This window comes from Bubalus kerabau, chromosome 23 (assembly GCF_029407905.1).
Source record: "Bubalus kerabau isolate K-KA32 ecotype Philippines breed swamp buffalo chromosome 23, PCC_UOA_SB_1v2, whole genome shotgun sequence".
NCBI lineage: Eukaryota > Metazoa > Chordata > Mammalia > Artiodactyla > Bovidae > Bubalus > Bubalus kerabau.
The window spans coordinates 20,870,118-20,897,591 of record NC_073646.1 but is presented as its reverse complement, the minus strand read 5'-3'; the positions used below and the strand labels follow the sequence as shown (position 1 = coordinate 20,897,591).

At 46.1% G+C, this 27,474-nt stretch overlaps 1 protein-coding gene across 2 annotated transcripts in view; it reads right to left on the bottom strand.

Moving 5' to 3' along the window:
• Window positions 1–27,474, bottom strand: part of EEF2K (eukaryotic elongation factor 2 kinase) — a 70,998-nt gene that overhangs the window by 26,344 nt on the left and 17,180 nt on the right. For both annotated transcript variants that reach the window (XM_055562453.1, XM_055562454.1), the window contains exons 2-8: window positions 27,013–27,328; window positions 10,870–10,970; window positions 7,949–8,009; window positions 6,998–7,035; window positions 6,501–6,672; window positions 520–669; window positions 157–289 (exon numbers count right to left, since the gene is read on the bottom strand). In XM_055562453.1, coding sequence (XP_055418428.1) covers window positions 157–289; window positions 520–669; window positions 6,501–6,672; window positions 6,998–7,035; window positions 7,949–8,009; window positions 10,870–10,970; window positions 27,013–27,252 — 895 coding nt within the window. In that variant the 5' untranslated portion in view covers window positions 27,253–27,328. The remainder of the gene's footprint in view (window positions 1–156; window positions 290–519; window positions 670–6,500; window positions 6,673–6,997; window positions 7,036–7,948; window positions 8,010–10,869; window positions 10,971–27,012; window positions 27,329–27,474) is intronic.

The following is a 27,474-nucleotide window of genomic DNA, read 5'->3' as shown; positions in this document are numbered from 1 at the left end:
CTAAAGATGGCATGGGCCAGACATCCCAGGCTCCCATCTCCACAGTCTAGGGCAGGCCCATATACCACCTTGGCCTGCTTGCCCGGGTGAACAAAAAGCCTGGAGATTTTGCAAGGAAGCGTGGTCGCCGGGGCCATGCTGGCTTTCCCAGCCTACCTAGGTTTCCATCTCCAAAGTCAGTGCCCCTCTCAGTGTGGATCTGTGGGTCGGTGTAGAGGTCACCCACGCCCTGGATGTCCACCACAATCAGCTGGTGGCCGGAACGCTCAAATGTGAAGTGGCTGAAGGCCTGTGGGGCGAGAAGAAGGAAAAGGTGACCGCAGAGACCAGGCTGTGGGCTGCGTGGACATCAGCAGGCACTGCTCTGACGGGCTGCGGTACTCCAGCTCTGCCCACGTTGGGGGCCTTTCTCTGCAGGGAGGAGTGTACAGAGGCAAGGACAAAAGAAGGAGCCCTATTTTAATTTGGAGGGGCCCAAGGTCTGCTGAGATGGGACACGGGGCTCTGCAGGGGCCTCACCTGTGGCGTCAGGCGCACGTTGTCATCGCGGACGAAGCCTGAGTTGGAGTTGTACTTGATGTACTTGCCCTCGATGTAATGTTCCAGGTGGAACAGCGGCCGGCCCGGTCTCTCCTTCAGCTCTATGACGCACATCTGCATGATGTCCACCTGGCGGGAGGGCAGGAGGAGTCAGGGGAAGGGCAGGGCCCAGGCGGCACCCTCCTCTGATAAGAGGCTGGAGCAGAAAGGCTGAAACTGCTGATCGTCCCCAGAATCCATCCCCCTTTTTCTTTAGACTGAAAACCCCTGCTATGGCGTGAATGGATCCCTCCAAATTTCATCTCAAGGCTTAAAATCTCAAGGCTCACAGGTGATGGTATTAAGGAGGTGAGGCCTTTGGGAGGTGATAAGGTCAGGAGAGAAAAGCTCTTGTGAATGGGATTAGTGCCCTGAAAAAAAGAGACCTCAGAGAGCTCCCTCACTCCACACACACTGTGAGGACACAGCAAGAAGGTGCCAGCATGAACCTATAAACCTGTTCTCCTGTATTTTGTTACAGCAGCCCAAATGGACTAAGATAACCTGAGTTGTAACACGATGCACAGCCATCCAGCAGCGATGACATGGCTTGGCTTCCCTTGCAGCTAGATGTGGCCATGTGACTAAGCCCAGCCAATAGGAAGCAAGCAGCAGGGATGATGCAACTCCAGCCTGCCCTCTCCTTCTCTGGCCTTCCTGAGGCTGTAAGGTGGACATCTGCCAATGAACCAGAACTGACCATGCAGTCCAGGGCAACTCCTGGCAGATGGCAAACAATAAGACAGAAGGAACCAGGCCTCTGGATGACAAGGAGGTGAAGCAGCAGCCCACCCTGAGCCCCATCTAAGAGGCTATTCGATGAGATGGAAGGAAACCATTTTGAGTTAGCACACAGCTGTGAGTCTGCCTGCTAAGCAACTTAGCCTACGCCTCGTGCTAATACAGAGAACTTGAGCAAGTTATTTCCCCAGTTTGTGCCTCAGTTTCCTCACCCGTGGAATGGGTAAAAGGGTGAACTCTGTTGGTGCAGGAAGCAGTCTACCAGTGTCTGCTGATGTCATTATTATTAGCAGACACAAATTCTCGAGTGATACACACCAAACCATAACAGTGGTTCTTTCCCTACAAAGGGGAATCACAGGGAACTCAGACATTCCCTGCTAAATTTTGCACCAAGCGTATGTTTAATTTTGTACTCAGAAGAAACTGAGTAAGTACTGTGTACGTTTGTAACATAGGATAGGGAAGACCACACCCATGGTACCCTGGCCCCACCGAAGCCACCCACAACAGGGGTCAGGTCTGGGTTTCCCAAGGAAATGACCACCCAGGAAACTGTTTGGCTGAGTCAAGGAAGACAACAGCTGCAGAGGCCAAAGGGGTCCAGAGCTGGGAGCTGAGAACCTCCCCAAATGTGGCTTCAGTTCTGAGAACCAGCCAGAGGGGAAGGAGCAGCTGGTTCCCAGCAGATTCCTGTCCCCAAAACTGGCTCTATCCCTACAAGGAAGCATGCAGCAGGGCCACTGGCTTGGCCAGGAGGCAACTGGGAGAGGGTCAGTGGCAGAGACACATCCTCAAGGCGACAGCCAGTTCCTCCTCAAACAGCCACATTCCTCTCCCTTCATCAATTCAACCACCTTATTATTCACTGAGCACCTAGGCACTGGGATACAGCAAACAAGACAGATAAAATCCTTGTCCTCAGGGGAGAGAGGCAACCGAAGTATACATGAATAAATACATGAATAACACTCTTTCAGATACTGCCAGCTGCTCTGGAAAAAAGAAACCAAAACAAACAAAGTGACATGTCAGAGGGTGCAGCAGTGGAAGGGTTACTTCATCTTCATTTAGGATGGTCTAGCACAGCCTCATAGCTCAGTCAATGAAGAATCTGCCTGCAATGCAGGAGACCTGGGTTCAAATTGTAAGTCGGGAAGATACCCTGTAGAAGCAAACGGCAATCCACTCCAGTATTCTTACGTGGAAAATTCCACGGACAGAGGAGCCTGGTGGGCTACGGTTCATGGGGTCGCAGGAGTCGGACATGACTTAGCAACTAAACCACCACCACCAGCACAGCCTAGCTGAGGAGGTGACATGAGCTGAAACCTGAAATCTAAGGACTGAGGGGATCCAATGATGCAGCCTTGGGGCACAGCCAGTTCAAAGGTCCTGAGGCAGAAACAAGCTTAGGGAAGAAGGGAAAAGTGGCCAGGCCTGAGTACATGGAGTCACAGCCCCTGAGCGTGGGAATGTGGCTTCCTGTGTTCACACCAAGTATGCTTAATCAAGAGCTCTGCAAACACTAGGCACTCAATAAATTCTGCTGTTTGCCTGAAAATGCGGCTCTCCTGAGGCACTCAGACGATGGTACCTTATAGCTAGCAGGTACACCAACAGTAGGAGAGCTGAGCTGTGAATTCAGGCAGAGCAAAGGCCTAGCTCTATTTTCTAGCTATTTCCTCAAATGCATGCAGGCAACAGGAAATTCTGCTTGGCCTCAGGTCACCAATACCCTGGGGGCTCAAGTGAAGAAGCCAAGAGCAGGGGCTTGGAAAGTCTGAGCTTTCCAGGAATAAGTCCTGGCTCCATCCCTGCCTGTTTGGGCAAGAAACTTTACCCCTTTATGCCCTAGGTTCCCCAGGGACAGATAAAGAATCCATTCCCTATGCCCTCTCCTGCTTTTTCTTGGGAGACACCAATCTCAGCCCAGCTAGTCTAAGAGGAAGAACCCATAACCCTGGCTCTAAGGGAGGGTACAAGGCTCAGGCCTGCCCAATCTGCATATTCCCACCTCCTGGCCATCATGATTGGCTCAGTGATAGGCATCTAACCTAATCAAGCCAATGAAATCCAGTTCTGAGACTTTGATAGAAACTTATGGAAAAACATGTCATTCCATCAAGGTTGCTAAGAAATTTAAAGGGAGCCTGCAGCTACTGGGGTCAACATGTCACTGCAAGTTGAAAAGTTGCCTAAGTGATGCCAACACAGAAGAACATTGAGGCTAGAGCTGGAGGAAGACTTCCAACAACCTCAATTTGGTCCTGGATCCAGCTGTGTCTGTGTGTATGCATGCTAAGTCACTTCAGTTCAGTTCAGTTCATTTGCTCAGTTGTGTCCGACTCTTTGCGACCCCATGAATCGCAGCACGCCAGGCCTTCCTGTCCATCACACTCCCGGAGTCCACCCAAACCCATGTCCATCAAGTCAGTGATGCCATCCAACCACCTCATCCTCTGTTGTCCCCTTCTCCTCCTGCCCTCAATCTTTCCCAGCATTAGGGTCTTTTCAAATGAGTCAGCTCTTCGCATCAGGTGGGCCAAGTACTGGAGTTTCAGCTTCAACATCAGTCCTTCCAATGAACACCCAGAGCTGATCTCCTTTAGAATGGACTGGTTGGATCTTCTTGCAGTCCAAGGGCCTCTCAAGAGTCTTCTCCAACACCACAGTTCAAAAGCATCAATTCTTCAGCACTCAGCTTTCTTTATAGTCCAACTCTCACATCCATACATGACCATTGGAAAAACCATAGCCTTGACTAGACGGACCTTTGTTGGCAAAGTAATGTCTCTGCTTTTGAATATGCTATCTAGGTTGGTCATAACTTTCCTTCCAAGGAGTAAGTCACTTCCGTCATGTCCAATTCTTTGTGACCCTATGGACTATAGCCCACCAGGCTCCTCTGTCCATGGGATTCTCCAGGCAAGAATACTGGAGTGGGATGCCATGTCCTCGTCCAGGGGATCTTCCCGACCCAGGGATTGAAGCTGGGCCTCTTACGTCTCCTGATGTAGGTTCTTTACAACTAGTGTCACCTGGGAAGCCTCAGCTGTACCTGCTGCTGCTGCTGCTGCTAAGTCACTTCAGTCGTGTCTGACTCTGAGCAACCCCATAGACGGCAGCCCACTAGGCTCCTCCGTCCCTGGGATTCTCCAGGCAAGAACACTGGAGTGGGTTGCCATTTCCTTCTCCAATGCATGAAAGTGAAAAGTCAAAGTGAAGTCACTCAGTCGTGCCCGACTCTTAGCGACCCCATGGACTGCAGCCTACCAGGCACCTCAGTCCATGGGATTCTCCAGGCAAGAGTACTGGAGTGGGGTGCCATTGCCTTCTCCACAGCTGTGCCTGCAGTCAGCCCTATTTCTCAATTATAGGAAGCAATCCATTCCCCTTTTGGTTTAAGCCTGTTTGAATGGATTTCTGTCACTTGCAAACAAAAATCCTGATGAATAGACCCCATGTGTAAATGAAATAAAAACATTCCAACTTCCACCAACCTCAGAGCTCTGTTTTTTTTTATTTTCTTTTTCTCCTATTTTTTGGCCAAACTGTGCAAGCATCCAGGATCTTAGTTCCCCAACCAGGGTTTGAACTCATGGCCACTGCAGTGGAAGCATGGTGTTTTAACCACTGGGCCACCAGGGAAGTTCCAGAGTTCTGTTTTTAAGAATAAATAACTTTTGGTATACAGAGCACTTTTCATACTGTTCAAAGAATGCTCAAACTACCACACAATTGCACTCATCTCACATGGTAGTAAAGTAATGCTTAAAATTCTCCAAGCCAGGCTTCAGCAATATGTGAACCGTAAACTTCCTGATGTTCAAGCTGGTTTTAGAAAAGGCAGAGGAACCAGAGATCAAATTGCCAACATCCGCTGGATCATGGAAAAAGCAAGAGAGTTCCAGAAAAACATCTATTTCTGCTTTACTGACTATGCCAAAGCCTTTGACTGTGTGGATCACAATCAACTGTGGAAAATTCTGAAAGAGATGGGAATACCAGACCACCTGACCTGCCTCTTGAGAAATCTGTATGCAGGTCAGGAAGCAACAGTTAGAACTGGACATGGAACAACAGACTGGTTCCAAATAGGAAAAGGAGTACGTCAAGGCTGTATATTGTCACCCTGTTTGTTTAACTTATATGCAGAGTACATCATGAGAAACGCTGGACTGGAAGAAGCACAAGCTGGAATCAAGATTGCCGGGAGAAATATCAATAACCTCAGATATGCAGATGACACCACCCTTATGGCAGAAAGTGAAGAGGAACTCAAAAGCCTCTTGATGAGAGTGAAAGTGGAGAGTGAAAAAGTTGGCTTAAAGCTCAACATTCAGAAAACAAAGATCATGGCATCCAGTCCCACCACTTCATGGGAAATAGATGGGGAAACAGTGGAAACAGTGTCAGACTTTATTTTTCTGGGCTCCAAAATCACTGCAGATGGTGACTGCAGCCATGAAATTAAAAGACACTTACTCCTTGGAAGGAAAGTTATGACCAACCTAGATAGCATATTGAAAAGCAGAGACATTACTTTGCCAACAGAAGTTCGTCTAGTCAAGGCTATGGTTTTTCCTGTGGTCATGTATGGATATGAGAGTTGGACTGTGAAGAAGGCTGAGCTCTGAAGAATTGATGCTTTTGAACTGTGGTGTTGGAGAAGACTCTTTCGAGTCCCTTGGACTGCAAGGAGATCCAACCAGTCCATTCTGAAGGAGATCAGCCCTGGGATTTCTTTGGGAGGACTGATGCTAAAGCTGAAACTCCAGTACTTTGGCCACCTCATGTGAAGAGCTGACTCATTGGAAAAGACTCTGATGCTGGGAGGGATTGGGGGCAAGAGGAGAAGGGGACGACAGAGGATGAGATGGCTGGATGGCATCACTGACTTGATGGACATGAATCTGAGTGAACTCTGGGATGGACAGGGAGGCCTGGCGTGCTGCGATTCATGGGGTCGCAAAGAGTCGGACACGACTGAGCAACTGATCTGATACAGAGCACTTGACCTGTCAGGCTCCATAAACGATGGGTTTTATTAGCCGCTGCTAAGACAGCAAAGAAGGGGACCTGTGACCAGCACTGCCATCGCCCTCAGCTCCAGATCTGGGCTACGCTGCCCTGGGCTGCACTGGTGTGGGAATGTGGAAGGCAGGGGTGCCACACACCTGCTTGGGGGGCTTGTGCCGATTATACTCCTCTCCCCAGAGCTTGGCCTCCATCTGTAGACGCACGTCCTCGAAGTACACATCCCTGTCCACGGACTCGATGTAGCGCTTTGCCACATAGTTGGAGGCCCCCTTCCACTGCTGGGTGTGCAGGAAGTTGGAGAGCTTCTTCCTGAGGGGAGAGGCATCAGGGAGCCTGCCCAATGCTCTGGGGCTCACTGGGACCCCAGCCCTAGTCCTCAGGATGGGGATACCCTGCCTGATCTGACTGACAGAGTCAGGAATAAAATGCAGGAGGTGGGAGGGGCTTCCCTACCCCGCAGCATCCTTCAGAGATCTGGGAAGGGGGGTCAAGGGACAGACTGCCTGTTCTGCCCACTCCCATCCCTACAGCCTGGCCCAATGTGCGGTCCAAGAAGAGAATGTCACAGAGCCCCTGCTCTCAGGAGCCTGAGGGCATCGGGGCAGGATCCCCAGAGGCAGGCTGAGTCACTTACGTCCTGAAGCACTCCCTCATTGCTCCCCGGCCGAAGGGCTGAAAGACATGACATAGATATGTACAAACCTCATGGACAAAACAGTGAACTATGCATGCACTGCATGTGTATGGAGCTCCATTTATACGGAGTACAAAAATAGGGAAACCAATCTCAGGTGATAGAATTCAAGGCAGTGCCTACCCTTGGGAATAAAGGAGTAGTAACTGGGGCTGAGAGGGTCTTCTGGGGGTGCCGGTGATTTTCAGTGTCTTGATCTGGGTACTGGTTACACATGTGTTTACTTGGTGAAACTCATCAAGCCATACACTTTTCTGAGTGTGCAACACACTACAAAATGCTTCACAAATCGACCCTGCTGCTTCCTATGCAGGAACTGCTCTATTTTCTAGTTGATTCTTTTTTTTTTTTTTTGCAACCCACTGAGTTCATCTTGTTAGATGAACAGTATTAAGTGGTGACTTGCAATTTTTGAAAACTGATAAACATGTTCACAGTTCATTGATTTTCAACAAGAGTGTCAAGAAGAATCTTTTAATATATATGATCAATATAGGAAATGTCCAGAATAGGTAAATAAACAGAGACAGAAGTTAAATTAGTGGTTGCCCAGGGCTGGGGAAGAGGAGGGAATTGGAGCCTGATTGCTAATGGGTATGTATGAGGTTTCTTCTAGAGATGGTGAAAATGTTCTGGGACTGATCGGGGTGATGGTTGCACAACTCTTGACTGTACTAAAAACCACTGAGCTGTACACTTTAAATAGGTATGTGGTATGGTGTGTAAATTATATTCAATAAGGCTGTTATAAAAGATAAAATAAATACACATCAGAGAATTCCCTAAAGCTTAAAAAAAAAAAAAAAAAAGAAAGAAAGAGGACGTGGAGGAGAGGGAGCGGGCATTGCAGCTGGTCAGCCTGGACCGCACTGGGCTCGAGGCTCTGCTTACCTGGGATGCCATCTTGATTAGGACTTCATCCTCCACCCACTCGCCGGTGACAGCGTTGTACCTGCAGAGACCAGAACCCACCCCAGGGCGCAGTGTCCATCACCTGATCCTGTCACTCACTGGCTAAAAGCAGAAGACTTTTCTGGGCTTCCTGCTGCTCTCAGGATCAAGTCCACTCTCTACCTACAGGCCCAGCTGACCTCCTGGGTTCGGTCTGTGGACACGCTCCCTCCTTCCCAGGCTCCCACCACACTGGCCTCCTTCCCTTTCTTCAAAGGCAGCTGTTCCTTCACCATGTCCCCCACCCAACCCCATGCTACTGCTGTGCTGTGGGTAGGCTATGGTTCCCCACTGGACTGTAACTCCACAAAGACAAGCCATGTCTGTGCTGTGTATTGTAGGGCCTGGTACTGGGGTTTCTTAATAAATGCATGCTGGATGAACAACTGAATAAATAAATTTCTTTATTATAACTGGTCTAGATAACGTGTCCCAGGAAGGAAGGTGGCAGCACCCTCGGTCTTGCCAGTGTGAGGCCCAGCCCAGGTTGCTAGGCCAGTCTCCTGAAGCCTGTCCCAGTACAGAGAGCAGTGGTGGAGGGTCCCACCTCTGAGTCCAGCCAGGAAAGGGGCTGCTGGCTACACACCCAAGACAGAGAGGCATGGAGAGGGTTCCAGAACATTTCCATCTCTCTCTTTCCCAGGGATCCTCTTTCCCAGAGCAAATCTGCCCCTAGGCCTGGCTGGGCCTTAACAGGTTTGTCTGGTAGAAAGCTCTTCAGCTCAGTAAATCCCGAAAATCTAAAACCTCCCCCAGGGCTGAGGTGTTCTCAGCTCTAGCAGATGCCTCCCTGGTCCACCCTCAGTGGGGACAGACTCCAGAACCTCCCAGCTCATGAGAACAGCCTCCTCAGAGCCTGAAACCTCTACCAGGACAAACAAGCAGAGGCTTGGCAGGTAAGCTGCCCCAGGCCTGGAGCGTGGGTTGGGGGAGGAAGGCTTGTCAGAGCCGCGCACCTGCTGGCAACAAGCTCATGGCAAGTATTGTCGTCAATAAATAATGGCCATCATTATTATTAATTTTATTACCATGTAGGTGCCAAGGTAAACGAAACAGTCTTCCCTCACTTCCAAGTAGACTGAAAGCTGAGAGGCACCCAGAAGGTAGGGGAGGGTGGAGACATGCAACACGGGAAGGAGCTTAGCTGTCCCTCACAACCACTGACCTCATAGAGGACAGAGGCGCTCTAAGTTCACTGAGCATTCACTGTATGCTGAGTGCTTACACGGAACTCCTCAAGAACCACCACTCAGCCCAGTGAGATCCAAACAAATACTGTGTTCATTTTCCAGATGGAAGAACTGAGGTTCAGAAAGGTGAAATAACCTTCCTGAGAGCCAAGATTCAAACCCAGATCAGTTTCAATTTGACCTTTGCGCTTAACCAGTCTGGGGACAACTCACATGAATAGGAAATCTGTCTCAATAACGGGCCAGCTTGCAGCAGAGCTCTCTAAAGACCAGGAGTGGAGGAGGAAGCCTCCAATCTAGAAATCTCTGGTCATTCTGAGCATCAATGTCTGACCTCCCTCTGCTGGTCGTCAGAGCAGTTGAAATCAGCAAGTTTAGTTAGGAAATCAACACAGTTTGGTGTGGCCCCTGGTCCCTGTTCCTCGGGAGCTCTGGGATTCACAGAACTAGCCCAGCATGTGAGTCCTGCTTCCCAAGGGCCTCCCTGTTGGCCTGGTGTCCTCAGCCTGGAAATCGCATGTCACCAACCAGTCACCACACTGCCCTTACAGGCAGGAAGAAACAGAGTTCCCATCCTGGCCTTCTGGGGCACCCACAATGCTCAGCTGCTGGAACAGACCCCAGAGCCTGCTAGGTCACCCTCCAAAATGGGGAAGGGGTGCACGCCAGGCTCTAAGCCATCTCCTCACAAGGTGTGAGCAGGAGTATGTTGCAGAAAGGTGGAGAGGGCTCCACTGTTTCTGCCTGCCCAGCATCCACTCTTCTTTCTTCTGGTAACAGCACTCCAATTTTCCTTTGGGGAACCACCATCCACCATTCTCAGAACGTATGGACTGGGTGGAGCTGATCCCCCAGCACTTTCTGGTGTGTGGTATGTGATCTAGACTTGGCTAATCAAAGCAAAGCTCCTGGCACAATGACTGGTTTAGTGGTGGGCCTATAACCAAAGCCAGCCCAATGAGATTCAAATGTTAAAAACTGAGTAAGATTCTTTTCCATTTGGTGAGATGAATCATGGGGCTCCCAGGGGCCATCAGTACCATTAATGCAAGAGAGTCTATCTGGTGAAGCCAAAAGCATCCTTGGAGCACCTGGAATAAGCTATACCTGAAGTCCACATAGATAGGTCAACCATTCCTCTTTGCTTAAGCCACTGTGAATTGGCTTCTGTCACTTGCATTTGGGCTATTTGTTACTGCAGCGGAGCTCACCCTAGCCTGTTGAATACTGTCTTATAGGAACACTGTGAGGATTAAATGAGATAATGCACAGTGCTTGTCTCTGTATGTGTGTTAGTTGCTCAGTTATGTCCCGACTCTGCAACCCCACGGACTGTAGGCCACCAGGCTCCTCTGTCCATGGTATTCTCCAGGCAAGAATACTAGAGTGGGTTGCCATTTCCTCCTCCAGAGGATCTTCTCAATCCAGAGAATGAACTCAGGTCTGCTTCATTGCAGGGGGGTTCTTTACCATTTGAGCCTCCAGGGAAGCCCCGCATGGTGCCTAAACATGCGTAAATACTCAAATATTGACCGATATTATTATTATATTCCCTTTTCCTTGATCTCCAGGGGTACTTAAGCCTCACTGATTACAAGCAGAAAAAGGACCCAACCCCCAAGGACCCCTAGAGAACGGGGGTCATACAGCACTTGCAGACAAGGAGCTGACCTGTGGCGTGTGGCGCATTCCGTGGCAACGTCTTCCAGGTGGAACTCAGCCCAGGGGTCAGGCATGTGCTTGGCTTTCTCGATTGCATGCTTCCAAGCTTCCTGCAGAAGCAAAGGGGAGTGTTAGGCTTCTGGGACAGTGCAGGCCAATTCCTACCGCCATGCGATTTCCCAAGTGTGTCCAGCCTCTTGGGAGGCAGACAGCATTATTCAGTCAGAATTATAATCACCTATTATCCTTGTAGGAACACAGTTCCCAAAAGACCTCACAAGGACATAGCTTTCCCACGGCCAGAAGTGACCTGCCTCAACTATAAAACTGAAGAAAACGTAAGACGCATAGAAAACACATACTGCTTTGCTTGTTACCAAAGAGTTGAGAATGAAAATATTATTCCCCACCCCTTTGTTCAGACTGGAAGACGTTTTAACAGCTGGTAACCAGGAGTCTGACCAGGATGTGGGAAAATGAGTTCTCAGATACCGTCAGTGGGTATAAACCTTTTCTAATGGTGGCCTGGCAATGTACTAAAATGGGGAAAAAATGTATTCCTTTATTTTTTTAATTAATTAATTTTTACTTTTGACTGTGCTGGGTCTCTGTTGCTGCAAGCAGGGGCTACTCTCCAGTCGTGGTGCGTGGGCTCCTCATTGCAGTGAGTTTTCTTGTTGTAGAGCACATGCTCAGTACTTATGGTGCTCAGGCTTAGTTGCCCTGCAGCATGTGGGATCTTCCCAGACCAGGGATCGAACCCCTGTCCCCTGCACTGGCACACAGATGCTTCACCACTGGGCCACCAGGAGAAGTCCCTATATTCCTTTATTTTGATCCAGCAATCCTATATCTAGGAATGTACCATATAGGAAAACAAACACAGGGACTTCTCTGGTGGCCCAGTGGTTAAGAATCAAATCTGCCTTCCAATGCAAGGGACCGGCTGGGGAACTAAGACTCTACATGCCACAGGGCAACCAAGCCTGAACATCACAACTAGAGAAAGCCTACGCACCACAAGGAAGAGTGCACATGCTGCAACAAAGGCCCAGATAATACAAAAAAAGAGAAAGAAATACAAACGTAAGTGTCCACACTTGTGTACGAGGGGTATTGTGATTGTACCAAACTGAATTCAACCCAAATGTCTGTCTGTGGAGACTGGTTAATACACTTTGACTATATTCATTTAAAATGTGAAATAGCCCTGTGGTGAGAACTCTGGACTCTTACCAGGTCCAATGTCACTTTTTTATAAATATTCTATAAATCATAAATACACCCCATTTTACTGCCCCCAAGGAAATTTATAGACAATATAAGCTTCTCAATCTCAAGAGTGTATCAAACTATGCAAAATATACATTGCCTTTTACATTAACAAAAGGCTAAATTCTCAGTTAATTACGAACAGATTCCCAGGAGACATTCCAAGGTCCTGGGGTTCAGGACCACTTCTTGTGCAGACCTGCTCTTCCGTTCCGGGGCTTAGCATCCCTGCCCTCCACCCATCCAGTGCCTCAGTGCCCGCCACTGTTGTGCTGCCCCAAAACACGTGCCCCCAAATATTCAAACCCTGTTGAGAACTGGGCCTCTTGAGCACTAACTGGGAAAGATGACCAAGGCATGTGATGGAGAGAACTCACTGAGTATCAAAAGCATCACCGTATGGTCCCACTTTTTTTTTGTTTTAAAAAGCTCATTTTACTGCTTTTATAATCCCAAGGTGGAATCCTTACCTTTCCCCTCCAAACAAACACTCTGACACTCAAACTGATAGTTATCCCCTCTCCATCTTTTCCTAGAGCCTGAACTTCTGCCTGATAGCCTCTACAGAATCCATGAGACCAAAACTCCCTTCCAGGCCACAGGTCTGAGCCACAGGAAGGGGCTGGCTACTGTCCGGGCCAGACAGATTCTAGACCTCCTCTTCCCACAACAGCCTCCCTCAGCCTCCCCGGCCAGCTCTTAGGAGCTCTTCCACAGACTTGGGTTCAAACAGGACAGCTCCCCAGCCATGGCCCTGCCTAAGCTCCACCCCTGGGAGCTGCTCAGAGGACAGGAGGTAGAGGGGCTGAGCTCATCAAGAAACTCACACAGAGGACTTTACTGGGGGTCCAGTGGCTAAGAACCCGCCTTGCAATGCAGGGGATACAGTTTGATCCCTGATAGGGGAACTAAGATCCAACATGCCTCAGAGCAACTAAGCACGTGAGCCCTAACAAAGATCCCAAGTTAAGATCCAACACAGCCAAATAAATAAACATTAAAAAAAAAAAAAAAAGAAACTCACACATACAAGTACACACACACACATAGCCCAGGGCCCCCTTACTGTGGCTTTGTAATCTCTGCAAAGTCTAAAAACTTGGAAGCTTAATAATTCACACTTAATAAAGACTCTTGGGAAATACAGAAGACAAACAAAATTCAAATTTGCCACAGGCCATCCATTCAGAGCAACTGTTAACATCATCGATGCTTTGGAAATTAGTTCTTTTCCAGATCCCTTATGTACATTTTTAAATAAAATTGGAATCACACTGCAGCTACAATTTACAGCCTTTCAGGAGAGTGTTCTGCATCCTCCTGTGCAAAGTGTTCTCCACTTTGCATAGGATCTTGGATCCAGTCTTTCCATGTCATACGTGCAGACAGGCTGGGCTGACCCCATTTCCTTTCCTTGGTTGTAGGATATAATATAATTGTACAAATGTACCTTAAGGGAGGGCTTCCCTTGTGGCTCAGCTGGTAAAGAATTCGCCTGCAATGCAGGAGACCTTAAGGTATTTCTCAGATCTCAGTTGATAGCTATTCGGATTCTCTCCAATGATCTCTAGTATAAACAGTGCTGAAGAGAACATTCCCTTATCTATATCTCCGTGCGCTTGTGCAAGAGCTCAGTAGGACATATTTCATTGGAATGTAATTGCGAGATCACATTTAAAAATTAGAAGTTTGGAGTTCTTGTCCAAAAAGATTCTCCTAGGTTACACTCCAAGAAGCGGAGAACAAACCACTCAAATTTTTTGACACAAACATTACATCATGAATTTACAAGTTAGCTGTAACAGCTGCATAGTAATCCACTGCATGGCTTTATCATTATTGACTTAACTGTTCACTCACCTGTGGTTCTCTGCAGTGAGACTGAGCTTGTCACTGATTTTCCCCTATTATACATAACCCTGCAGCAGACATGCGTACAAGGAAACCAGTTTCTGGATTTCTGTAATTTAAAAATGTGCCACAGTCCCCTCTTGTATTCCAGCCGCTGTGAATGGCAGTAACAGCCTTCTGATCCCCGCAGCTGCCAAGAAGCCCGCAGAGTTCTGTGTAGTCTGCAGGCCACCCTTCTGGGTACGTCAGGTGCCCTGTCCTCTGCCTGAGACACACAACTTTCCAAATGTACTTCTCTCAACCAGTGACTAAGACATGCCCTAAGCCACCTAACCGAGAAGGCAGTGGCACCCCACTCCAGTACTCTTGCCTGGAAAATCCCATGGATGGAGGAGCCTGGTAGGCTGCAGTCCATGGGGTCACTAAGAGTTGGACACGACTGAGCAACTTCCCTTTCAATTTTTCACTTTCATGCATTGGAGAAGGAAATGGCAATGCTCTCCAGTGTTCTTGCCTGGAGAATCCCAGGGGCAGGAGAGCCTGGTGGGCTGACGTCTATGGGGTCACACAGAGTCGGACACGACTGAAGTGACTTAGCAGCAGCAGCAGAAAGCCACCTAAGACAGGGCCCCTCAATCAACGAGGATTATCAACAGAAATTATCAACAGGCTGAGTACTGTAACATGAACCAAAAAAAGTCAAAGAAAAAAGTATTTAAGAATCGGAGGGCATGATATGTCACAAGGTCAAAATTATCCTTTAAAAAAAAATCCAAAAAAGAATCAAGCCACACCTTACTGGCAACAGGTATGTTTAATGTAACTGACTTTTTTTTTTTAAGCACAATATAAAAAGTCCTGTACTAAGACTCAGTTCTCTGAGTTCTGGTTCCAGCCCACTGCTAACCCACTGGGGGAACTTCCATTTCCTCATTTACAAAAGACAGGGAAGAATGTTTTGACTACTAGTGGTCAACTTCTTTCCTGTCCCCACCCCGGGGACAGACATGTTCCCACTAGAAATAGTGTCTCACTGAGCCCGGAGTGATCTTTACAGGTGAACAAACTCAGCTGAGCTGAAATCACTGGTCCTGCTTAATCCCATCATGTTAGGGAAAACAGGTGGTAGCTGCGGCCTGGGGAGTGAGTGCTCTCAGACACTGTGAGTGGAAGCAGGTATCGCCACTTTGAGGGCCATCTGCTTGCGCTAGATGGTTGGCCAGCAATAATGAACCCTCTTCACTGACTTCTGGCCCATCCATTCTGATCACCTACCAGGTGTGCCCAGCTAGCCGCCCAAAGATGGCTGGTGCTCATAATGCTATGTAACAGGCAAGCACTGAGAACACCCTGCTTATCCACAGTGGGATGATCACACACACTTGGCAAAATCCTACGCAGCATTAAAAAGATGATGGCACTGATAGGGGCAATCACTAAAAGCTATTGTTTGGGTGGAAAAAAACAAAGTGCCGAGTAAAGCAAGCAGTATGACACCATTTACTGGTGGAGGAAATCACTAATCACTAGCTTTCTTAGACTCACAGATAGAGATCAGACTTGTGGTTGCCTAGAGGGAGGAGGCGGAGAAGGCAATGACACCCCACTCCAGTACTCTTGCCTGGAAAATCCCAAGGACGGAGGAGCCTGGTAGGCTGCAGTCCATGGGGTCGCGAAGAGTTGGACACGACTGAGCGACTTCCCTTTCACTTTTCACTTTCATGCATTGGAGAAGGAAATAGCAACCCACTCCAGTGTTCTTGCCTGGAGAATCCCAGGGACAGGGGAGCCTATGGGTGTCTATGGGGTCGCCACAGAGTCGGACACGACTGATGCGACTTAGCAGCAGTAGCAGCAGCAGCAGAGGGAGGAGGGGAGGAGAAGGATGGAATGGGACTTTGGGGTTGGCAGATGCAAACTATTACATTTAGAATGGATGAACGACAAGGTACTACTGTATAGCACAGGGAATTATAGCCAATCTCCAGGGATAAACCATAACAGAAAAGAATATATATAAAAAAGAATGTATAGTCACTTTCCTGTACAGAACTGATTAGCACAACATTGTAAATCAACTATACTTCAATAAAATATATGTATGTGTGTGTATGTGTGTGTGTGTGTGTGTGTGTGTGTGTGTATATAAATAAATACATGGGCTTCCTTCATAGCTTAGTTGGTAAAGAATCTGCCTGCAATGCAGGAGACCTGGGTTCAATTCCTGGGTCAGGAAGATGCTGTGGAGAAGAAAATGGCAACCCACTGCAGTATTCTTGCCTGGAGAATCCCATGGACAGAGGAGCCTGGCAGGCTACAGTCCATGGGGTCACAAGAGTTGGACACGACAAACCACCACCACTGTGTGTGTGTGTATATATATGTAATATATATATATATATAAAATACTATCAGATTTCTAAGGATGTGTGTGTCTGTAGATATATATAAAAACATACATTTATATATAAATGTATTTTAAAAGGTCTGAAAATCGTACAGCACAGGGAATATGGCGGATATTTATAATGACTTTAAGTGGAGTATAATCTACAAAAATACTGACTCACATGTTGTACACCTGAAATACAATATTGTAAATAAACAATACTTTAATAAAATGTTTAAAATAAAATACATTTGAAAGGTCTGAAAAATTATTTACACTGAGCTGAACAATGGTTGTCTCTGGGAACAGAACAGGAATAAGAGGTTGAACGAGGTGAATTCAGCTTCATCTACGTTGTTTGCGTTTTTTTACCATGAGAATGTCTTCAGGTATCGCAGGTGTAAGTCAACGTTAGTAAACCAAGATCACTGGATTAGACGATCTTAAGGTCCTGACAGCTCTAACATTCTCTAGTTGCAAAGATCCTAAAACTCAGTTAAGTGGACTAATTACTCTTCTATAAAACAGAGGCCTAGGGGTTTTCATGAAGAGGGAAACATAATCCTGGAAAGAGAACAAAATGACTTTGGTTCCTCAAAGCCTGCGAGTACAAAGTAAAAATAAATAAATACAAATACAACGATAATAAAGAAACTTCCTGCTGTGTGGGTCATGTGTTTGTACAAGCGATGTTATCAGCTACTGCTGCTAGGCTTTTTGTTTTTGTTTTGTTTTTAGTATTTACTGACTGTGCCAGATCTTAGTTGTGGCACTCAGAATCTTTAAGTTGTGGCATTCTAACTCTTAGATGGGACAGTTCCCTGCCCCATCTTAGATCTAGTTCCCTGCCCAGGGATCTAACCCAGGCCCCCTGCATTGGGAGCACAGTCTTAGCCACTGGACCACTAGGGAAGTCCCTATTGCTGCTGGGTTGCTTTTTAAAAAAGATTTATTTAAGTTTTTGGGCTGCGCTGGGTCTTCGCTGTTGTGCTCAGGCTTTTCCCTAGTTGTGGTGACGGGGGCTACTCTCAGGCTGTAGATGTGCAGACTTTTCACGGCGGTGGCTTCTCTTGTTACGGCACCCAGGCTCGAGAATTGTGGCTGAGGGGCCCTATATGTGGGCTGGGTAGTTGCGGTTCACATGCTTAGTTGCTCCTCCACAGGTGGGATCCTCCCAGACTGGGGATTGAACTCATGTCCCTTGCATTAGTGGGCAGATTCTTAATCACTGGAACACCAGGGAAGGCCCTTTTTTAAAACAATTAATGAAAATGTTATTCTTATCCTATTTTACTCCCAGATATTACCAAAGAAAAAGGAAAACCTTTGTTCACTCAAACTTATATGTTGGAATGGCCAAAAACTGTTCAGGTTGAAACCCAAACTTTTTGGCCAATCAAATATGATTTGTTTTCTTATCATTGAGTTTTGAGAGTTTTTCTATATATTCTGAATATAAGTTCCTTTATGAGATATATGACCAGTAAATATTTTCTCTCCATCTATGGCTTGTATTCTCATTCTCTTAATAGTGTTTTTTTCAAAGAGCAGAAGTTTAAAATTTTGAAGTCCAACTTACATCAATTTGTTCCTCTATGGACCTTGCTTTTTGTGTCATCCAAGAAATCTTTGCCTTACCCATATTCACATAGGTTTTTCTCTATCTTTATTTTTAAATTTTATTTTACTGAAGTATAAATGAAATTGTAGATAAGCTGACTTACAATTTGTGTTAATTTCTGCTATACAGTTAAGGGATTCAGTTATACACACATACATTCTTTTTCATATTCTTTTCCATTGTGACTTAGTACAGGATATTGAATAGAGTTCCCCGTGTGAAGCTTTGTTCTTAAAACAACTGCTACATTCACTAAGTGTTAGTCTATCAGTCATGTCCAACTGTATGCGGCCCCATGGACTGTAGCCCACCAGGCTCCTCTGTCCATGGGATTCTCCAGGCAAGAATACTGGAGTGGGTAGGCATTTCCTTCTCCAGTGGATCTTCCTGACCCGGGGTCAAACCCAGGTCTTCTACACTGTAAGGCAGATTCTTTACCGTCTGAGTCATCAGAGTGAGCATTAAAAGAATGTTATAAAATGTTTTTTTGCCCATCATCACTTCTGTAGCCTTATTTGCCTCTCCTGACTAATAGTAAAAAAAACTTAAACCACAGCCAAGGGCAAATAAAAGAAGCGGGAAGAAGTGGGGATGCACAGTCACGCTCTGTGATGGGAAGAGGCCTCTGTGCTGTGTGGCTGCCCCACCCTGGGCCACATGCATTTAGAGGTTTTGTGCAATTTCCATGGAACCCAGCATTGACTATAACAGCAAAGACTTGGAAACTTCCTCAGGGTCCTACAAAATAAAATGCTTAAAAAAACAATGGGCTGCCATGGGGCCACTAAAAAAATAATGGACTAGACCCACATCTACTGATGTGGAAAAATAGACATCATTTCTTGTTTGCTGAGGAAAAACTATTATTAGAAAGCATACATGGCATAATCCTGTTATTGTAAGAAAATGTCCCTGTTTATTTGGTTGTGTCTGTATACTGAAATACACACTAAGATCTTAATAGCAACTGTATCTGCACTTCCATTGTTTTCTGTAAGGAACATACATTACTTTTATAAGTAACCAAACAAATAAGTATAAAAAAAACAAAGTTAAAAATCCTCAAGGAATCTTTGTTGAAAACAGTAGCTTCAGTTCATCTCCCCTGACCAGTGGGATTCAGAGAGGACAGGATGAGAAGGGTGGGAACAATAACCAGCAAAGTCATAACACTCCCTACGATTACAAAATGCCCTCTTCTCCTGGAAATCTTTCCTCCGACAGCATCCTGGCTGGCACCTCATGACAACCTTGCCAAGGACGGACAGGCGGGTAAGTTAGTTTTCTGATCCACTGATGAGGTACCTGACGCTCAGAGAGGATGGAAGTAACTCATCCACAGACCTGCAGCAACCGCAAAATGGCAAACCCAGGACTCAAATCCAAGCCTGTCAGGCCCCAGTTGCAAGAAGGTGGGCCAAACATAGAGTTATCACATGCCAGCCACTCCATTCCCAAGTACCTACTTGACAGAAATGAAAACATGCCCACACAAAGACTTGTGTAGCATTATTCGTAACAGCCAAAAGGGAGAAACAACCAAAACGTCCATCAGCTGACAAATGGATAAACAAAATGGTCTATCTATCATCAATAAAAAGGAATGCAGTACTGACACACACTTCAACATTGATGAGCCTTGAAAACACTATGCTGGAGCTTCCCTGGTGGCCCAGTGGTGAAGACCCCACGCTTCCAAAGCAGAGGGTCTGAGTTCGATCCCTGGTCTGGGAACTAAGATCCCATGTGCCATGCAGTACAGCCAATAAATTAATTAATTAACAGATTTTTAAAAACACAACAATAAAACTATGCTAAGTGAAAGAAGCCAGACACAAAAGGCCACATATCACATAATTCTATTTACATGAACTGTCCGAAGAGGCAAGTCTATGGAGAATGAAAATACACTAGTGGATACTAGGGTCTGTGTGGAATAAGACGTATGGGGTTTCTTTTAGGGTAATGAAAATGAGCTAAAATTGGTTGTGGTGATGTGGATGCATAATTTGATAAATATACTAAAAGCTACTGAATTGAACATTTTAATTTTTTTTGAATTGAACATTTTAAATTGGTAAATTGCATGGTATGTGAACTATATTTCAGTAAAGCTCCTAAAAAATTACAAAATAAAGTTAAAGAAGGGGGACCCCCACTAATGAATATCTAGCATATTTCCATAAAAGGTCATGTGCTTCAAAAAGATGAATCCCTCCCACCAGGCTTGACTCTCCTCAGCCTCTTCCCGTTTTCCAAACGACAGGTCACCGATTGCCAGAAGCAATCTCTTTTTGCTTCCACCACCCAGCAGGCCCTTGTTTTGCTGGAAGTCCAAATCTTTGTGGATCCAGGACACACCTAAGTTTCCCCTTCCAATTCTGTATGCCCAGAGCAGTGGGCGGAGCACCAAAATGGTCACCAGCTCTTTGTATGCACAGAGCTTCCTGCGGTCAGTGGCCAAAACCTGCCAGGCGAGGGCCTTCCAGGGTTCAGGTGAGCAGGGACACCTCTCTTCCCAGTGAGTCATCAGACGTTCATCTACCTCCTTCTGGGGTGATCAGTGTACTTTGACCAAGCTGCCAGAGCCACCCTGGGTGGGTTCAAAGTATCAGTTTAATCAGAAGGGCGTGGGAAGCAGGCGTGCCCATGTATCATGGGAGCACCAATGCCAGCGCAACCTCTTTGAAGGGCAATGGCCAATGCTCAGCCAAGTTGAAACCCACGAACGTTTTCTCCAGCCATTCCACCTCTGGGGATTTAGCCGGCAGGTGCACCCTGCGTAGGCACCAGGACACACACACACGTAAGAGACACAAATAAGACATGCTTATGGAAGCACTGTTTGTGGTAGCAAACGCTTAGAAATGACCTTCACACCTACCCACGAGGGACTGGCTAAATATATGACAGTGCTTGCAGATAATGTCAAGATATTCAGCCATTAGAAAACTAAAACAAAATAAACAAGACCCAGAAGGATGGTATGGGGAGGGAGGAGGGAGGAGGGTTCAGGATGGGGCACACGTGTATACCTGTGGCAGATTCATTTTGATATATGGCAAAACCAATACAATAGTGTAAAGTTAAAAAATAAAATAAAAATTAAAAAAATAAAATAAAATAAACAAGACTGCATAAGCATACTGCACTCATGAAGGGTGCCAAGCAATTACGATCTCAGAACCTCGGTTTACTATATGTCAAAACATCAATCAGAGCGCTGCTGCACAGATTCAATGAGTTGATATGAGTAACCGCATACAGAGCGGGCCTGCCCGACCCACAGAGCCGGTTATGTAAGTTCTAGCTGATGTCAGCTCATGCGTGCCAAAATGGGAAGACGGCACAGGAGTACAAAACAGGTAAAATAACATTTCTGCGAAAAAGACAAGGAAGAGATTTACATACGTATATACGCTTATATTCACAAGAACATTTCTGGAAGGACATTCCTCACGGAGACAGGGTCAGAGGTGGGAGGATTGCTTTTCACTGTTTATCATTTGTCCAAGTTGAATTCTTTCTACAAAATAGGTATATTATTTACATATTATAAAATATATGTATTTCAAAGTTTGCTCAGATATACATATAGGAGATTTATTATAACACTGTAATAGAAAAAAAGGGGAACAACCTAAGTGTCCCTTAAGAGGAAGGGCTTCCCTGGTGGCTCAGACTGCAATGCAGAAGACCTGGGTTTGATCCCTGGGTTGGGAAGATCCCTTGGAAAAGGGAACAGCTACCCATTCCAGTGTTCAGGCCTGGAGAATTCCATGGATAGAGGAGTCTGGCAGGCTACAGTCCATGGGGTTGCAAAGAGTTGGACATGACTAAGTGATGGACTGGCTAAATAAACCCCTGTACATCAAGTGATGGAATCCAACTTAATTCACTAAAACAAAACAAAACAGGTGATGTCTATGTTTTGATAGGAATAATCTCCAAGATATTCTCAGACCAGGAAAACAATTCTTTTAAATACAAATTTCCACTTCATTAAAAAACTGAAAACATACTATATGCTACATATGTTAATGCTAGAAAATGCAGACATTGTGAAACAGAAGCAGAAAAGGAATAATCCCATCCAAAGACAATCTCTGTTGGCATCTTGATGTACTTTCTTTTTTTTTTTTCTCTTCTACAAACTTTATTAGCGTAATTGAAGGGAAGTTAGAAAAAAGCCCAAGTCTCTTCCAAACAAAAATGTCACATATAAATGATTTTGAATTATTGGTAAAATATCTGGAACATATTTTAGAGCAAATGTTTTATTTTATATGAGTAAATCTGATTAGTAAAAGAGGGTAATTCAGAGTTATGAAAAAAAATTGAATGAGAACTATGAATAACAAACAAAAACATTCAACAAAACAAGATTGCAAAAACAAGTCTATATGCAAGTACCTGTGAGAGCACATATATTGCCATATGCATATATACATAAACATACATCTATACATGTGAAAACAGCATATATATACATACTGTGAGCAAAAATTGGAAGAAAAAATATGTCCATGTAAAAGCACTTATATAATATTGTACGCAGAGACTTGATGTGCTTTCTTTTAGGGTTTTGCTCTGTGTGTGTGTGTGTGTGTGTGTGTGTGTGTATTTACAGAGCTATAATCATGCTCTATACCCTGTTCTTTAAAATCAACTCCAGAATGGAAGCACTTTCCCATGTTATGATACATCCTCTATAAACATCCTTTTGTTGGCTGTCGGATATTCTACCCAAGGCAGGGCCCCCTGAGCGAGTCTGCTACCATCCCCCTGGGGATTCAGGCAACATTCCCTGGCCTTGACAGTGACAGACTCAACAGTTCACAATACACGCCTGGTACCTGCCAGGGTGGCGCCACCTTGGAGGAACGCCAGGTAGTCATTTTGATTCAACAACCCAAGTTGCCATGTCAACAGTAAATGAAAAACCATGTTCGGTTTGTTGAGTGCCAGGGACAGTGAGGTTTGGAAAACTGAGCTGCTGCCTCCCTCTGAAGTCACCACTGGCAACAAGAACCCCATAGAGCCTGCCTTCTATCACCTAGGAGAGTGGGCAGCCAAGAGCTACATCTCGTCCTTAAATGGCCCTTCCGCTGAGTACAGGGATGGGAAGTGCAACGGGACACAGGCCCTCGCCTTGCGGTCAGGGGCTGATTCATAAACAGAACGACATTCAAGAATGACAGATGTACAGAAAGGCCTGCTATGAGCCTCAGAGAATGTGGAGGAGATAGCCAGGGTAGGATGTCAAGGGAGTCGGACCAGGAGCCCGGTCATTTTAACAGACCTATATGTCAGCTGAAAGAGGTTTCAGGCAGAGGTGAGAACAGCAATGCTTGTTGCATGAGCAGGGAAAGGTGGGGTCCCTGGAGGTCATGAGCTCCCATCCTCAGTGAGGATTTTGACTTGCAGAATCTCTGAGTTTTGTGCTCACTCAGTTGTGTCCAACTCTTTGTGACCCTTTGGACTGTAGCCCGCCAGACTCCTCTGTCCATGGGATTTTTTAGGCAAGAATACTGGAGTGGGTTGCCATTTCCTCCTCCAGAGGATTTTCCTGACCCAGCCAGGGATCAAACCTGAGTCTCCTGCATTGCAGGCAAATGTTTTTACTGCTGAACCATCGGGGAAGCCCATGAGTTTTAAGGACAGCCAATTACTGATGTTTCTTTGGGCGAGGAGTGGTTACCTGGCTGTGATGCTCTCTTTATTTTTCTTCTTCTAAAACATCCTTTTGGGTACACAAGTGATGCATACATGTAGTTTTATAAGTTTCAAATGTTTTAAAATGTATACAATGTAGGGACTTCCCCGGTGGTCCAGTGGTTAAGAAACAGGTTTGATTCTTGGTCGGGAAAGATGCTACATGCCGTGGAGCAACTAAGTCCCTGCGCCATAACTACTGAGCCCGTGCTCTAGAGCCCAGGAGCCGCAACTACTGAAGCCCACATGCCCTAGAGCCTGTGCTGCGCAACCAGAGAAGCCACCGCAAGAAGCCCGAGCTCCACAACTACAGAGTAGCTCCTGCGGATCGTAACTAGAGAAAGACCATGGGTAGCAATGAAGACAAAGTGCAGCTAAAGATAAATAAAAAATTTTTAAGTAGCATCTGTTTAAAAGATATATATACAAAATATTTATATGCAATGTATTAGAATAATCACAGTCCCCCCTCAAGATCACTCTCTCCCCCAGAGAGAATCACCACTGATTCTCTGTTGGATACAAATTCCCTCTTCTCATTAGTAATTTTTAAATTTGTTTATAACGTAAGTGTTTGCTAAGAAAATACTGATATATGTGTATCTATGTTTTCTGATACAATAGGAATCATATTATATATTTCAACTTGCTTTTTTACTTCTCAGCACATAAAAATAAAAATAGCTAACATTTTGTTCTTGTTATGGACCATCACTATCCCAAGAGCTTTTCATGGATTTTGGTTTCACCCCACAAAAAAATATATCTTGTGCATATCTTGGCACTGTTTCAAGTCAATTCACATAGAAACATCTTTGCTTTAATGTAAATAAAGCATTCTGCCAGGACCATAGTCTATAATTAAACAGGCCCCTTCTCAATGGAGTATTTTAGCAGTTTCCATTCTTTCTTTATTACAAACAATATTGCAAAACACATCTTTGAATATGTAAACCTCAACACTTGCACAAATGTTTCATTGCTTGTTCTCAACTGAGGGTGGTATCCTCTCATGTGGCCTTAGCAAATGTACAGTGGGGAACATTCTGGGCCATCATAATAAATAGGGAGGAATATAACATAACGAATAGGTGGGAATCTGACATTTAGTGAGCTGGGATGAGACATGCTGAAAGTCCTACAATATAAGGGACAGTCCCACCAAATAAACAGTTGTCCCCACCTGAAACTAACAGTCTCTGTTTACTATAACTCTGACATATAAATACTTTCTACTTTAATAATGATTGTCAAATGGCCCACAGAGGTTTCTGTTTTATGTAAATACCATCTATCTGTCCTCTGATGAGACAGCACCCACAGTAAAGTGAGTTTAGCACTCATCCATCTCTTCACTGATTCCAAATAAAGTACCTACTATGTGCACGGCACTAGGGCTGAGTGATGAGCAGGCTACAGGATCCTGCCCTCGTGAAGCTCCCTTCCTAAGCCAGACCTATAGACAAATAAGTCTGGATTTGCTGGATCACTCACCTGTGTTTCCTTTAAAGGATTCACCAGACTGCGTTTTGGGGTCACACTGTCTAAGACCCTCCAGCTCTTGGGCCCACAGGCAGCTGCTGTGGGTAGAGCCCTTCTGAGGGGCCTGCCCCGCTAGGAGGCCACCAGGATCCCGCTTCTCTGGAAGCAGCCCCCTGTTTTGCGATCCCCACCCCCCACCCCATGCCCTGGGCCAGAGGTGACTGGACCAGAGACAGTGGATGCCTGACTCAGGCTGGACCGAACAGGTTTTCTCCTCCCGCAGCTGAAATGGAAGAGGGTCAAATCCATCTTTGCATGTGGCTCTGTCTGAAATAAAGGGACCCTTGGGGATCCATTTTCCCACCATGTAGACTGAGGGGCAGAGAAGAATCAAAAATAGACAAGGAGATGGAGGAAGGGGCCAGAGAGGCAGTCCTGTGGCCTTCCAGGCTCCTGGATCTGTCCTCAGAGACCAGACATCGCTTCTGCCCCTCGGTCTCAAGAAATACTTCTTGACTGTTAGAACAGATTTCCTCTTTTTCCCCCTTGAGCTGGTTTCTGCTTCACAAGCCCCTCTGGCACCTGGATTCCCTTGCACATGGTTCAGGAGCTGCAGGGATCAGGGTTTCCGTGCGCCTCCCTGACCACGCAAACAGACTGGGGGCCAGGCTGCTCTCCTGTCTTCCCACGCAGCCCTCTGTGGGTGGAGTGTGTGTTTCAAAAGCTGCCTTAGGACAGGAAGGCAGGGCAAGCCGCAACCTGACCCTTCAGGGGGCCCCCAACCTCAGAGGGGACCCACAGGCCTATTTCTGGAGCTGCCTGCCCCTGAGAGACTTAAGCTAGAACTCTGGCCTGAAAGGAAAAAGTATCCAACTGTTTGAGAACTAAGATTATTAATTTTCTAAAAACAGATTAATTCTGCAATTAGAGAAGAACGACTCCAATTTCAAATCCCAAAGTGGTAATCAGCCTTCTGCTCACAGTACGAACTGATACTTATTGTTTGTGAGGATTAAAAAAGGATAACAGTATTGCATTTTTAACTTTTCACCACCACAATTGTATAACAATTGTATTGTTATACAATAATGTTTGTATAACATTATTATATAAAAGTCCAATAATGTTTGCCTTCCTCCTTTATCTCTATAACCAGCTTTGCCAGGGTATGAACACAAATTCCTAGTAAAATAAGCACTCTATTCCTCAATCCAACCTATGGATCAAATCCATGCTCTGCTTAGGATGTCCAACCCTAAGCAGAGACTCTTTTGACCACAACCAACATAAAAAACTACATTTTACCCCCTATCTCTGGACCCACATACACACACACAGGGAGGAAATAAAAATACTTAACAACCCTTATGTCATGAGAACCTGGTTAACAACCAATTTGGTCACTGCGCATGTGTGTGTAAAGGCATGTGTACATGTCCCTAAAATATTATCACGACTGTCAGAGCTGATATTTTTTTCCCTCTCTCTTCCCTCTCCAATATTTTCTACTCTGTTCTATTCTGGGTCTTAAAAAACTGGCCAAGGTTCCCACAACCCACACTAGTAGGCCCAGTGCAGATATTGGTAAAACACTGCTGGAAAGGAATGAAACTTGTATTGAAACAATGATTCAACGATTGAAACAAACAAAAAACTTGTATTGAAATCTTCCCACTTAACAGACACTGCCTCAGATCTAGAATTTAGAGCACTGGCAAGAGTCTGGAAACGACCTCAGCCAGCAACCCCAACTCCCCATTCCTTACGGCAGGTGAGCTGGGGCTCACCTGGGGTGGAGAGGGTGGCACCAGGGACCACTCACCTTGAAATGGAAGGAGCCAGCTGGGGACCCGCTGGAGCCGTAGCGCTCGCTTTTTGCTAGGTTGCTGTGGCAGTTATTAACCTTGAAGTTGCCATTCTGGTGTGCCCCGGGGTCATCGGTGATGGAGCAGATGAAGTAACCCTCCTCATCATCGTCGCTGTCAGTGTCTGAATCACCAGCCCGGGAGGCTGGGCCGCCATCCACGCCTTCCAGGCGGAAGATGAGGTCTTCCTCGGCCATGGTCCTGGGGTGCCCGTCTTACCCGAGGGCCGGGCGGCACAGCCAGAGTTACAGGGCAGATGCAGAGCTGAGGGTCCTGCGAAAGAGGCCAGAGAAAGGGGGGTGCTGGGGCCCAGGGGCTGAGAGGTCGCTGGGCACCTCATCCCAAATACCACTGGCACAGAAGGAGCCATCACCCTCAGACAGAAAACGACCGCTAGCAGGGGAGACACTTGGCAGGCA